This window comes from Chrysochloris asiatica, unplaced genomic scaffold (genome assembly GCF_000296735.1).
Source record: "Chrysochloris asiatica unplaced genomic scaffold, ChrAsi1.0 scaffold00036, whole genome shotgun sequence".
NCBI classification, from domain to species: Eukaryota; Metazoa; Chordata; class Mammalia; order Afrosoricida; family Chrysochloridae; genus Chrysochloris; species Chrysochloris asiatica.
This window is the reverse complement of record NW_006408554.1, coordinates 1,913,139-1,926,969: the sequence shown is the minus strand read 5'-3', so window position 1 is coordinate 1,926,969 and position 13,831 is coordinate 1,913,139. Positions and strand designations below refer to the sequence as shown.

General features: G+C 38.6%; 1 protein-coding gene across 1 annotated transcript in view; it reads left to right on the top strand.

Moving 5' to 3' along the window:
* The first annotated feature begins 5,456 nt into the window (after nt 1–5,456).
* Nucleotides 5,457–13,831, top strand: part of LY96 (lymphocyte antigen 96) — a 20,051-nt gene continuing 11,676 nt past the window's right edge. The window contains exons 1-3 of the mRNA XM_006860069.1: nt 5,457–5,568; nt 9,500–9,589; nt 13,086–13,214. Of these exons, the coding sequence (XP_006860131.1) occupies nt 5,457–5,568; nt 9,500–9,589; nt 13,086–13,214 (331 nt within the window). The remainder of the gene's footprint in view (nt 5,569–9,499; nt 9,590–13,085; nt 13,215–13,831) is intronic.

The window sequence follows — 13,831 nt, the reverse complement described above, 5'->3', positions numbered from 1 at the left end:
TCATTGCTTTTCTCTTTATACAGAATTTTAAACATACAAGCATACAAACAATGGAATACTATGCAACATTAAAAGATAAAGAAGAAACAGCTCACAACTGGATGCAACTGATGGACATTTTGCTGAGTAAAATAAATCACAAAAAGATAAGCTCTTAAAAAATAAGTCATGAAAAAAAAAAAAAGGAAAGGCTTATGCACAGAAAGAAACGTTCTTTGGACTGTTTGGAATTGGAGGGGAAGAAAGGGGAAGTCACTAACTAGACAGACATGTGTTAACGTGGGTAAAGAAAATGGGAATACATGAGTAATAGGCAACAATGGTGAATACTAGATAGAACAATACAATGAACTCATATGCCTCCTTCGTCTATATTCCATAATTATAAATTTGTGGTCAATATTGTTTATCTAGACTCCATTTAGTTGCTTTCTTCTTTTATTTTGAAGCAGACATTCTAAAATTTCTTTCATAAATATTTAATTTTGTATCTTTACAAGATGAGGACTTCTCAAAAAAAATAACCATGATATCATCACTATACCTTAAAAGCTTCACTCATGTTATTAAATAATCCAGTTTGCTAAGCTTTTAAATTGTTTCTTTGTTAACATTTTGAATCATGACCCAAACATGGTTCACACATCGTGCTGAAATGTCTTTTAAGCCTCTACTAGTCCTGGTATGGCACTGTGGGTTAGTGCACTGGACTGTAAGGTCGGCTTGAACCTTAGGTCAATAGTACAAGCTCACCAGCCACATTTCTGGAAACCCTAACAGAGTCCTGGTGTGGTGCTGTGGGTTAATGCGCCAGACTGAAAAGTTGTTTGAACTGCAAGGTCGGCAGTTTAAGCTCACCAGTTGCTGCTCCTCAGAAACCCTGTATAGGGTCGCTATGGGTTGGAACTGACTCGACGGCACTAAACAACAACAACATACAGGGTTGGAATTGACTCGATAACACTTAACATCAACAGCAACAACTAGTCTATAGGCCCCTCCATTTCTTTTACTGTTTCCCTTGCAGAAAACGAAACTTAGTTGTTTGTCCTTTAGATCTTCTCATGATCTAGATTTTTCTGATGTGTTCCCATGGGGACACATATTCCTCTGACTTATGTATTCTGATACATTTGGAATTGTATCTGAGGCTTTTTCTGATCCAGGTTTGATTATTTTGTACAAGGCTATGTCATAGGTGATAATATTTGTATTAACTATCGTTTCATAAAAAATTACCCTAACAGTTAGAGATTTAAAACAATAAACATTTATAATACCACACACATAATTCCTGTGGTGAAGAATTCAGAAAGAGCTTAGTTGGTGTTTCTGGCTCAGGGTTTCTAATGAGGTAAGATTTCAGCTGGTGGTGTCATCATCTGAAGGCTTAACTGAGAAAGATAGACATGCTTCCAAGTAGCTTCACTAACTGACAAGCTGGTACTGACTTTTGGTAGGAGGCCTCGGTTTCTTACCAGATGGACCACTCTTTAGGACTGCTTGTTTGCCCCAGAGCAAGATCCAAAAGAGAGCAAGGTGGAAGCCACAGTGTTTTATGATCTACTTTGGATGTCACACACTGTTACTGTGCAATATTTCTATTGGTTACAAAAGTCAGCCTCATTGTGAGGGAGCCCTACACAAGGATATGAATACTGGAAAGTAAGGACCATTAGAAGTAATCTTGGAAGCTGGCTACCATGGTATTCTTCTACCAGAGGGTTCAAAGCTCTTTTGTGATGCTAGGTCCCAACTACGTAAAGAGTTATACCATTTTTAGTTACTAACCTGGAGACTATACCCTAGGAAAGAATTACTTAATTCACTTTTGTTTGTTGTTGTGTGTCTTTGAGTCAGGTTAGACTCATAGTGACCTTGCACAGGGTTTCCGAGAGCAGTTGGTAGGTTTGAATGGCTGACATTGTGGTTAGCAGTTCAGTGCTTATCCTACAGCACCATACCAGAACCTAATTCATTAGGTGTTGTAAAATGGTTATAGTCTTTTTTTTTTTTTTTTCATTTATTAGCTAGAATACATCTAAGAGAAGAGTACAAGAAGACAAAAACATCAACAACAAAAACCACTCTCTACTATTTGGTTACTTAGTAGTAGAGTTTGTATAGAAAAGTCACGATAAATATTTGATTCTTTTCCTTTATTTATCAATTTTCAAAGTAGAGTTGGTTTCCTAGAATCATCTGATAATGACCAATTAGATGTCTTTAAAAATTATAAAGTTGTGAATCCAAGCATATTTGATATTTTAATTCATTGCAGATACTTTCTTGTTGTTAGGTGCCATTGAGTCAGTTCCAACTCATCATGACCCTATGCCCAACAGAACAAAACACTGCCTGGTCCTGTGCCATCCTTACAATTGTTGTTATGTTTGAGCCCATCGCTGTTGCCACTGTGTTAATCTAGCTCCTTGGGGGTCCTCCCCTTTTTTGCTGACTCTCCACTTTATGAAGTATGATGTCCTACTCTAGGGACCTGTCCCTCTTAATAACGTGTCCAAATATGAGAAACGAAGTCTTACCATCTGACTTCTAAGGAACATTCTGTCTGTACTCCCAACAAAGATTTGTGCGTTCTTCAGGTAGTCTATGGTACTTTTAATATTCTTCTCCAACACTATAATTCAAATGCATCAATTCTTCTCGGTCTTCTTATTCATTGTCTAATTTTCACATGCCTCTGAGGCGATTGCAAATACCGTGGCTCGTGTCAGATGCACCTTAGTCCTCAAACTGATGTAATTCCACTGTAGTAAGTTGAATAATGGCTACCCCAAGTTGCTAGTGCTCAAATCTCTAGCCCTTTATATGGTAAAAGAAACGTTGTAGATGTGATTAAGTTAAGGTTTTTGAGATGAGGTGATTAGCGCGATTATACAAGTGGTGGTTGGTGGTTATGTGCCGTGGAGTCGGTTCTGACACATAGCAACTTTGTACAGGGTTTCTGAGGCTATAAATCTTTATGGGAACAGAAAGGCTCTTCTTTATTCTGCGGAACAGCTGGTAGTTTCGAACTGCTGACCTTAAGGTTCGCAGCCCAATTCGTAACCACTACACTACCAGAGTATACAAGTGGATCTATGTAATTACAGGAATCCTTCTAAAAAGGAGACAGAATATCAGAGGAGGAGGTGATGTGATGATGAAAGTAGAAATTGGAACTATGTGCTTTGAAAATGAGGATAGGGCCACAAGTCAAGGAAAGAAGGTGGCCACTAGAAGCTGAAAAAGGGAAGGAAAACTTCCTCCCTTTAGAGTCCTGGTGTGGCGCTGTGGGTTAATGAGCTGGATTGCAAAGTCGTTTGAACTATAAGGTCGGCAGTTCAAGCTCACCACTTGCTCCTCCGAAACCTATATAGGGTCAATATGGGTTGGAACTGACTCAACAGCACTTAACAACAACAACAGCAGTCTTCACAAGGAACCAGCTTTGAGGATATTAGTGAAACAAATTTTTGACTTCTGACCTTCAGAACTGTAAGAATAAATTTGTACTGCATTAGTACATTTGTTACAATCCCTATCCTTGGTCAATGGGATTTGCTTCAAATTGGTTATTTAATACAATAAAACGTTCCAATAGCTTGCATATTTTCTGCCCCAGACCCAGAGTTAGCTATTTCTCCAAAGAATCTTGGTTCCTTTTAGTTGGAAATTATATTTTGAGAACATGATCTGGGTTTTGGCCTTTTTTAGAAATGAAAAAGTGCTACAGTTCTATATCTTTTATCAGCATATGCTTAATTTCCTCTAAATTTTAGATTTTTAGATTCCAACTAGATATGGAGTTATGCCATTTTTGGCTACTAACCTTGAAGCTATATACAGGAATTTCAAGTAGCTAAAGATGTCAGCTTGAAGACTAAGGTGCGCCTGACCCAAGCCATTGTTTTTTCAATAACCTCATATACATGTGAAAGCTGGACAGTGAGTAAGGAAGACTGTAGAAGAATTGATGCATTTGAGTTATGGTGTTGGAGGAGAATATTGAAAGTGCCATGGGCTGCCAAAAGAACCAACAGATCTGTGTTGGAAGAAGTGCAGCCAGAGTGCTCCTTGGAGGCCAGGATGGCCAAACTTTGTCTCTCATACTTCGGACATATTGTCCGGGGGGACCAGTTGCTGGAGAAGGATATCATGTTTGGTAAGGTGGAGGGTCAGAGAAAAAGAGGAAGATCCCCAACAAGATGGATTGGCCAAGTAGCAGCATCGATGGACTGAAGCATGGCAACAGTTGTGAGGTTAGCCCAGGATCGGGCACTGTTTCTTTCTGCTGTGCATAAGGTCACTATGAGTCGATACCGACTCAATGGCACCTAACAACAACAACAATAAGAAGTATTAAAGGATTAGCTGCCTTTCTAAAATGGAGTAGAAGTTTTGAAATGAAATACAGATTATACACAATGTAATGACCATTGTTAGGGCCGAAAACATTTTCTTGAGCTGTAGTTTGCTATAGATGAGTACATTTCCAAACCTAATAGGGGCAGAAGATTAATAAATTGTACCCCTGAAGAGTTACTGTTGTTAACTACTGTAGAGTTGGTTGTGACTCACAGTGACCCTGTATAGGTTTCTAAGGAAAGGCTGGTAGGTTTGAACCACCAACCTTGCAGTTAGCAGTCCAGTGCTTATTGTACAGTAGCATACCACGGCTAGACACCCAAAAGTAGGACTACCGCCACTGCCCCATGTCTGGGGCTTATCTAGGCCTAATCTGCCCCATGACTAACCCTGTTGAGCAGATTGGATTGCTAATTGCAAGGTCGAAAGTTCAAACCAACCAGCTACTCTGTGTAAAAAGATGAGACTTTCTGCTCCTGTAAATATTTACAGCCCTGGGAACCGTATAGCAGGTCACTACTTGGGTTTGATTTGTGTTTGGTGTACTGGTCAAGGAGTCATTTTGACACTGTGGGTTAGGTATTGGGTTGTTAACCACAAGATTAATGGTAAAGATTTATGGTCTTGTTGGAATCAACTCCATGGCAGTGGGTTCTGACTTGGCAGTAGTGGATTTGGTTTTTTTGGTTTGTGTTTAGGTCAGCTTTGTGGATTCAGGTTTCTGGATTATGAAAAGTTGTATTCAGAGCTTTTGGAGAGAATTGTCCTAGCTCTTAGAGAACTAGGATTGGTTTTGTAATTACTGACTGGGAAGTGTTTTTGCTTTGTTTTTAAAGCTCCAGTCACTTTCATTTGTATCAAGTGTTCAAAAAGAGTAAATTCTAAATCATTTTCCTTTCCCTCCTTTACAGGAAGTGCTTACATATTTAAAACACAGACATACACACACAAAAGGAGGAAATAGTTGAATAGGAACTCAGAAATCACATGACTGATGAGTAAGTTAAATATTTTCTGCTTACGCAAAGAGGAGTCTGATGATTAGAGTTACCAATCCTCCTTTAAACTTTAAAAATTTGGAGATAATTATGTTCCTATTTATGCTTTTTTCGACACTGTTTCCTTCCATATTTACTGATCTTGAGAAGCAACACTGGATCTGCAACTCCTCTGATTTAAGTGTTTGGTACACCTACTGTGGTAAGTAAAACAGCAACAAGAAGTAGCTTAAGTCATTGCGATCGTGAGTTTTTATAGGAATTTTGCTGTTGCCTGGACACAGGAAACAGCTGTGTATTTCAGCTGCTGCTACTGACAGGAAAAGTGATGGCTGGGAACTGCCCTGTGTGGGTTTTCTCCATCACAGGGCTCACGGGGCTCTAATTTGTGTTGCGCTTGACCTCCAAATACTTCTGTAGTTCCTGGTGATCAGTTATCTCTTCCTTTAGCTTAGATTCAAATTCTTACCATTTTCAGTGGAACTGTCTGCTTCTAAGATTTTGCCCCAGCCCCAAGACTTACTGGCTCTTCCTCTTGAAGAAGTAGGACCAGCTCCAGCTGCCTCCGGTGGTTGGTTTCTGCTCTGGGCTGTGATTTTTTAGGGCTCTTGAAATCATATCCCTAATTGGATATGCTAAAAATAACCCAAACTCGGCCCCCTCTCCTTCCTGGCCGGCGGCATGCTTGCAGCGTTCACTGAACTTGGCTGCTGCTGCTGAAATGACCCTACATGTGATGGCCATTCATTGGGGGCATTTCTGCTTCTGCTTTCGGAAGAAAGTGTTTGACCAGTGAGTTGTGGTCTGGGCCTCCTCAAGCAAAATGCACCAGTCCCTCACGCATTGCCCCTGCTGGCATCCAACATGCGCCCTATTTTAAGACTTCAAAGAAATGAACCTCGACAATTTTAAGGGTAAGTACCGGGTCGCTATGGATCGGAATCAACTCCATGGCACTTCACAATAACACAACTTGGTAAACTACTACCGTTTGGACTTCACCTTTCTTTGTCATACGGAAATTGTGGCTTTTAGTGACAAAGCCAATGAATTTTATGACTTAAAACTGTGAAGTCATTGCTGTTTCGGTGAGTTCCCACTTTAACATCTAGCCTGGGTAAAATACACCAAGGAAGGACGGCTGCTGTTTTCTGGTTTTTGTTGAACTTCACTGTTAATGCTGGTGTGAAATGCTATCTCATTGCTGTTTTCATTTGCATCTCTCTAATGGCGAATGATTGTGGACATTTCTTCATATATTTGCTGATTGAGTGGTTGTTGCATTTTGTCAAATGCCTTTTTGGCATCAATCGATAGGATCATGTAGTTCTTTTCCTGTTTTTTTTGTTTTTAATATGGTGGATTACATTGATTGCTTTTCTAATATTGGCTTGGGAGTTCACACATCACCCTGAACTTCAAACCTGTCAGCTCATCTTTTTTTCTCTCTCATTCCACAGTCAGCAGGCATTGGTGGAATATGGTAAATCTCAGCCCATGTCTTTTTTGCTGCAATGCCCCGCCCCCCCCTTCCACTCATAAGTCAACCAGGATGGTTGCCATCAAGTATACAGGACCACTTGTGTGTGTCATTTGAGTTTCAGTTTTAGACAGGAGGTTAACCTGATGCATTGGCTTCTCTTGCCTTGATGGCTCCAGGGCAAACAGGTTGCTTGATAATGTCACAGCCAAACAATCTGCTTTTTTTTTTTTTCTCTCCCCTCTCACCCACACATTGGTCTTTCTCTTAAGAAGTATCTTCTTTTCCTCTAGCCATTCGGGTTGGTCTGCATGTCTTTTCAGTGGGGAAGTTCCACCTCTGAAGGCTCAGGATTCTACCTGAGGCCCCATACTCCACCAAAGCTTAACAAGAAGCCTATTTTCCTGTGTACAATTAGACCCCTTTTAGATAATCCAATCTGTCATAGGCTGAAGGTGGGCTTACAAGCTTTCTGTAATTATCTTCCCCAGTTATCCTTTCTATCCAACTTAGATGTTTATATTATACTAGTAGGCAGGGGAACCAAAGTGGGGATACTTTTTGACTCACCCTTGTATATTTGCTTGACAAAGGATATTTATACAAGAGTATTTGCCTTTGCTGCATATATATCTATGAATGTTGTAGAGCATACAGTTGGCAAAGTTATGAAAACTTCTTAGGCATAACCAAACATCTTACGGGAATGAGTCATAGGTCCTGGAGGCTCCAGACCATAGTCTTCTGGGACACCTGTCAATTGGCTTAATAAAGTCTACAAAGACATTGTTTTACATCTTCTTTGGTGAGAAGTCACTGGGGATTTAAAAGTTTGTGAGCTGCCATCTAAGGTGCATGGCAGGAGAAGAGAAGAGTGATTAAAATCAAAGACAAATGAACCACACATACATTAACTTTCATGTCCCTGAGACCAGAAGAACTAGATGGTGCCCAGCTACCACTTCAAATTACTCTGAAAGAGATCTCATTAGAAGGTCTTGGATAGAGTGGGAGAAAAATGTGGAACAAAACTCAAAATCATAACAAATACCAGGCTTATTGGTTAGCTAGAAAGTGGTAGAACCCCTGAGACTATGACCCTTGATCGCTGTGGAGCTAAGCTTACCCCCGTGGTTCAATTTTCAGTCAAACAACAGCTAGGTCTGTAAAGGGAACAATGAAACTAGTGAGGGCTGCACTCCTTAGAGTAACCAAGCATTTGAGATCAAAAGGGCAGCATTTATATCCAAGGACAAAGTTCAAAAGGTTAGGAATGAAAGAAAAATGGAAACGGAGGAGAACGTAGTGTGGAAGTTGCGACATGATGTTCCATTGTGGTAATTGTAATAAATGAGATGAAACAAAATGTGTATGAATTGTTGCATGCAAAACTAATGATCTGCTCTGGAAACCTTCACCCAGTTTACAAGAAAAAGTGTCAAAAACTTCATTTTTAAATGATTGTGTATTACTTCAATAAATAAACTTGTCATAATTGGTTTATTCAATTACTCTTGGACATTTCACTTTTTTTTTTTTTTGCTTCTCTTCTTTGAAATTTTTTATCATAAACCATGCAGTAATGAACATCTTTTGCCCAAATGTTTGTGAACATCTATGATTACAAAAATAAGAGTTAACCCAGTTTATTTACATAAGTAAAGATTTACAGTCTCAAAAACTCATACAGGGTCACCATGAGTCCTAACCCCTGGTACCTGTGAATGTAACGCATATCAACTTGATGGCAGTGGGTTTGGTTTTGGGGATTCAGATGTAAAGCTAACAAAACTGGTGTAGTCTCTTTCCCCTCCTCCTGAGCACCGTAAAGAAAGAACCATAAAGGTGTGTTTTTTCTCCACTTGTCCACTGAATATTACTCTTTGGGAATACTGGTCGTTATTTCATTCACTCCTCCATTTCCTCACGTTATAGCATTTATGAGATCTGTAATTATTCAACGCACATTAAAGAAAATTTTTTTTGACTAATGGGATATACAAAAAAGGTAAAGAATAGAAAAAAGGTGGGCAGTGGAGAAATCAAACCAAATCCATTGTCGTCGAGTCATTTCTGACTCATAGCAACTCTATAGGACAGAATAGAGAGGCCCCATAGGGTTCACAGATCTGTCATCTTTATAGACGCTGACAGCTATATCTTTTTCCTGCAGAGCAGCTAGTTGGTTAGGACCACCAAACTTTTGGTTAGTAGCTGAGTACTTAACCACTGCACTACTAGAAAATAACAGGGACAAAAGAACAGGTTAAAAGAACTAAAATGGAACAAGCAATTTTATAAAAATAGGTTCTAAGGACATATTTATCACTACTTTCAGTTTTTCTCATTATCGACACAGATGGTGTCTTTTGGAGACTGATAGTCAGAATACTATACTTATTAGAAAGACGTCCTTGTGGCATAGTGGGTTATATGTTGGCTGCTAATTATAAAGCTGACAGTTTGAATCCACTAGTTGCTCCTTGGGAGAAAGTTGAGGCTTTCTGCTCTTGTAAAGATTATAGCCTTGGAAACCCTATACAAAATCACTAGGAGTTGGAATTTCCTTGACAGCACATCGCTACTACTAACACCATACTTATTAAGGATGCTGTATAATAGATTTTACTGATATTACCTTTATCCCATTTAGATAAAATGAAACACTCTATTTCAATCAAACTTGAACCCTGTTTAACACTGAAGGGAGGCAGAGGATATTTGCAGCTTTCCTACATTCCAAGTAAGTATAATTTTTGTTCTTTTGTAGTTTAACTAAAAGACCTCAAGAAACATTCACAATATATGGGTGTGTTCCAATTATACTTGTATTAGTTATCTGTTGCTATGTGACACATTGCCACAGGAGTTCATTAGTTTGAAGATAGATGTGTCTTCACATGACTGCTCTTCTCTGTCTCCAATTCTTCTTTATCATAAAATGCAATTCAGATTGGATTGTTGTTGTCGGTACCGACTCATAGTGACCCTATGCACAACAGAACGAAACAGTCCTGGGCCAACTTCACAATTGTTGCCACGTTCAAGCTCATTGATGCTGCCACTTTGCCAATCCATCATGCTGGGGGTCTTCCTCTCTTTCTGTGGCCGTCCACTTACCAAACATGATATCCTTCTCCAGTGACTGGTCGCTCCTGAATTCCAGTATTATCATCTCTTGTTAACTGATAAGATCATCAAAGGCACTATTTCCAAAACATTCTATTCATAGGTACCAGTGGTTAGGACTTCGACATCCATTTTTGTAGGAAACAACTCAATCCATCACACCCTGTATGTGGTACTTATAGGCAGGGTTGTTGTTAGGTGCCATCGAGTCAGTGCCGACTCATAGTGAACTTATTACGCACAGCAGAACGAAACGCTGCCCGATCCTGGGCCAACCTCACTACTGTTGCCACACTTGAGTCTATCAATCCTACCACTTGGCCAATGAAGTAGTATGAGTTTTGTCCTTCCTATGACACTTTCCCCTTGCAAGGCACAAATCAGAGGGCAGGCTGCAGGCCAGACAAGAAATATCAAACTACAAGTTGCTTACTACTTATCCAGAACATTTCAACTACCTGGACAAAAGTAACAAACCCTCTGGGGTAGGAAACCAGGGCAAAGGGAACCTTCAGGGTTTAGGGGGAAAAATCTTTATCACTGTTTTCCCAAAAAGGAGCCAAAAACCAAGGCAAAAGGTCACATAAAGGAACTCATTTCACCACAAATGTTGAGAGTGAAGAGAGGAGAATTGATGATACACTTTAAGAAAAGGGGTCAAATAGTAGACTGAGATAATGGATCAAATAGTTTAGAGGCCATCTAGAAGAGAATGTAGCACCAATACCAAAGGAAGGAGAAGATTTTGATGAAGGACATGGCAATTATACTTAATACAATCAAGTACAAGTTGGAAAGGTTTTCCACTGGTATTTCATGAGTTATGGTCACGTATTATTATTATTGTGATTCTGGTGTGGCGCTACAGGGTAAGAAAGCGCCGGATTGCAAACCACAAGGTCGGTGGTTTAATTCTCCAGCTGCTCCTCAGAAACTCCATACAGGTCACTGTGACTCAGAACTGACTCGACGGCACTTAACAACAACATTATTCATATTATTATCAGGACTTCTGGTGTGGCGCTATAGAATAAGCACTGGACTGCTAACTGCAAGGTTGGCAATTCAAATCCACCAGCTGTTCCTTGGAAACCCTAGACAGGGTCACTATCAGTTGGAACCAACTTGACACCACTTAACAACAACTTTATTAGTAAAGCATTTTCAATCAGGCAGTGTTACAATAACGATTTTTCACTGTAAAAAATATTGTACATCTTTTCTAATTAGAACAACTAATTAATTTGGAAGAGTTGAGTAAAATTCATTGTTTATTAGAATCTTTAATGTTAATTCTTTTCGTAATAGGGAATTCATAAGTAAATAAAAAATAGCCCATATACTTAATTTTTAATTAAAAGCTTAATTTCATTCTCCAAGAAGTATTTCATAAAAAATTCCTAAAACTTTGACATCAGTTGATTGCCCTTACTTCCTCTTCTTCCCATGCCTTTGTTCTGTATTTCTTAGCAGAATTGTGACTAGAACCAGACATTTTATGTTTCCATAAGCAAGTTATGAAAATTCCTCTATTTTTTTTTGCAGCATATATAATTTTTTACTGTAGAGTATTCTATTTGAATAAAATATACTAGTTGCCTTCTTAGAATTTTAGTTTTCTTATCTGAAGCCTGAGAAGAAGAATAACAATTTATAAAGTTATAAAATGAGGGGACTTCAAAAAGTTCTTGGAAAAGTGGAGCTAAAAGATAATGGAAGTTTCTATGAATTTATGGAAGCCCCCTCATATACCACTCATCTGTCAATTTGTTGAACTATTGTGGTTTGTAAGGAGCTCTGGTAGCATGGTGGTGTTGGAGGAGAATATTGAAAGTGCCATGGGCTGCCAAAAGAACCAACACATCTGTGTTGGAAAAAGTGCAGCCAGAGTGCACCTTGGAGGCCAGGATGGCCAAACTTCGTCTCTCATATTTCAGACTTATTGTCAGGAGGGACCAGTTGCTGGAAAAAGATAGCATGTTTGGCAGGGTGGAGAGTCAGAGAAAAAGAGGAAGACCCCCCAGCGAGATGGATTGGCAAAGTGGCAGCATCAATGTGTTCAAGTGTGGCAACCATAGTGAGGATGGCCCAGGATCGGGCAGTGTTTCGTTCTGCTGTGCATAAGGTTGCTATGAGTTGGCACTGACTTGATGGCACCTAACAACAACAACAATGAAGACCAGTAATACAACTATTATTCAAATCTACACATCAACCACTAATGCCAAAGATGAAGAAACTGAAAAGATTTTTTTTTACCAATTTCTGTAATCCGAAATTAAGCGGACACGAAATCAAATGCATTGATAATTCTTGGTAATTGGAACACTAGAGTTGGAAAGAATAGCCTTCATAGCAGAAACAATGTTAGAGATTGTGAATAGGCTTGACAGCACTTGACAATTATTTGCAGACTAGTGGATAGTTACATGGTAACATGGAGTATCTTCAAGTTTTGTCACTTTTGCTGATGTCAGATGTATGTTGACTGAAAGCAGAGAACACCTGCATTTTACTGGCTAACTAAGCAAAAGCATTCAGTAGTGTGAACTATAAGAAATTATGAAAAACATTGCAAGGAATGGAAATTCCAGAGCACTTAATTGTGTCATGCAGAACCTACACATTGACAGAGAAGCCGTTGTTCAAACAGAACAAGAGGAAACTGTGTGATCAAAATCAGGAAAGATGTGCATCAGTATTGTATTCTTTTACCACACTTATTCAATCTGTGTGCTGAGCAAATAATCTAAGAAACTGGCCTATATGAAGAACAGAACACCAAGATTGGAGGACGACTCATTAACAACCTATGTCATGCAGACGACACAACCTTGCTTTCTGAAAGCAAAGAAGTCTTGAAACACTTGCTAATAAAGCTTAAAGACAACAGCCTTCAGAATTTTTGTTGTTAAGTGCCCTCGAGTCAGTTCCGACTCATAGCAACCCTATGTAGGATTTCCGAGGAGTGGCTGCTGGGTTTTGAACCGCTGACCTGCAGTTAGCAGTTCAGTGATTATCCTACAGCGCCACACCATAATGCATATTGATATTATTTATAAAAGAAACTTTTATTTGGGAAGCTAATGGATTTTGTTTTTCTTTTTGAGGGAGAGACATAAAAAAACTGTATTTTAATATCTATATGTATCTCAAAACCATTGAGTTTCCAATGCGTACAGAAGTTGTTTGCCGAGGATTTGATGATCAATATTCTTTTTGCAGAGCTGTAAAGGGAGGTAAGCATTCATTTCATACTACTCTTCTAAAATAACATTATTTCCTGATGATAATGTTATGAAATTTAAGTACACTGAAACTATGACGTTCCTTTTCTAATTAATTCGCCATTCTAACTAAGGTTGTTAGAACTTCCAGCAGCTTAAAAATGTTTTACAATAGTGTTATTAATAGTTATTAAGATGACATTTATGTGAGTGTGTTTAAAGGGATATTAATTTTTTTACATTGTCTCAATTAATACTTTACATTTACCCTTGCTTATGGGTCTTTTTCTAAATATTTCATTACAGGAATATTGGCTTTTTTTCAGCATCTTCCTTTTTTCTCTTCACACTGTAATTACTAAGAGAATTATAAAATCACAGAGTTTAAACCTTAAAAAAAAATCACTTATTCCAAATCCATGAATTAAAAAAAAACACTTTTCTCCTTTAAAAAAAGTCATTTATTTTATTTCATCTTTTTGTTGTTACTGAGAATATATACAGTAAAAATACATTAATTCAAGTTACTACACAAAACAATTTCATGACAATAATTTCATTTTTTTTTTAATTAAATGTTTTTATTTTGCATTGAGTGAAAGTTTACAGGGCACATCATCAGCTTCACA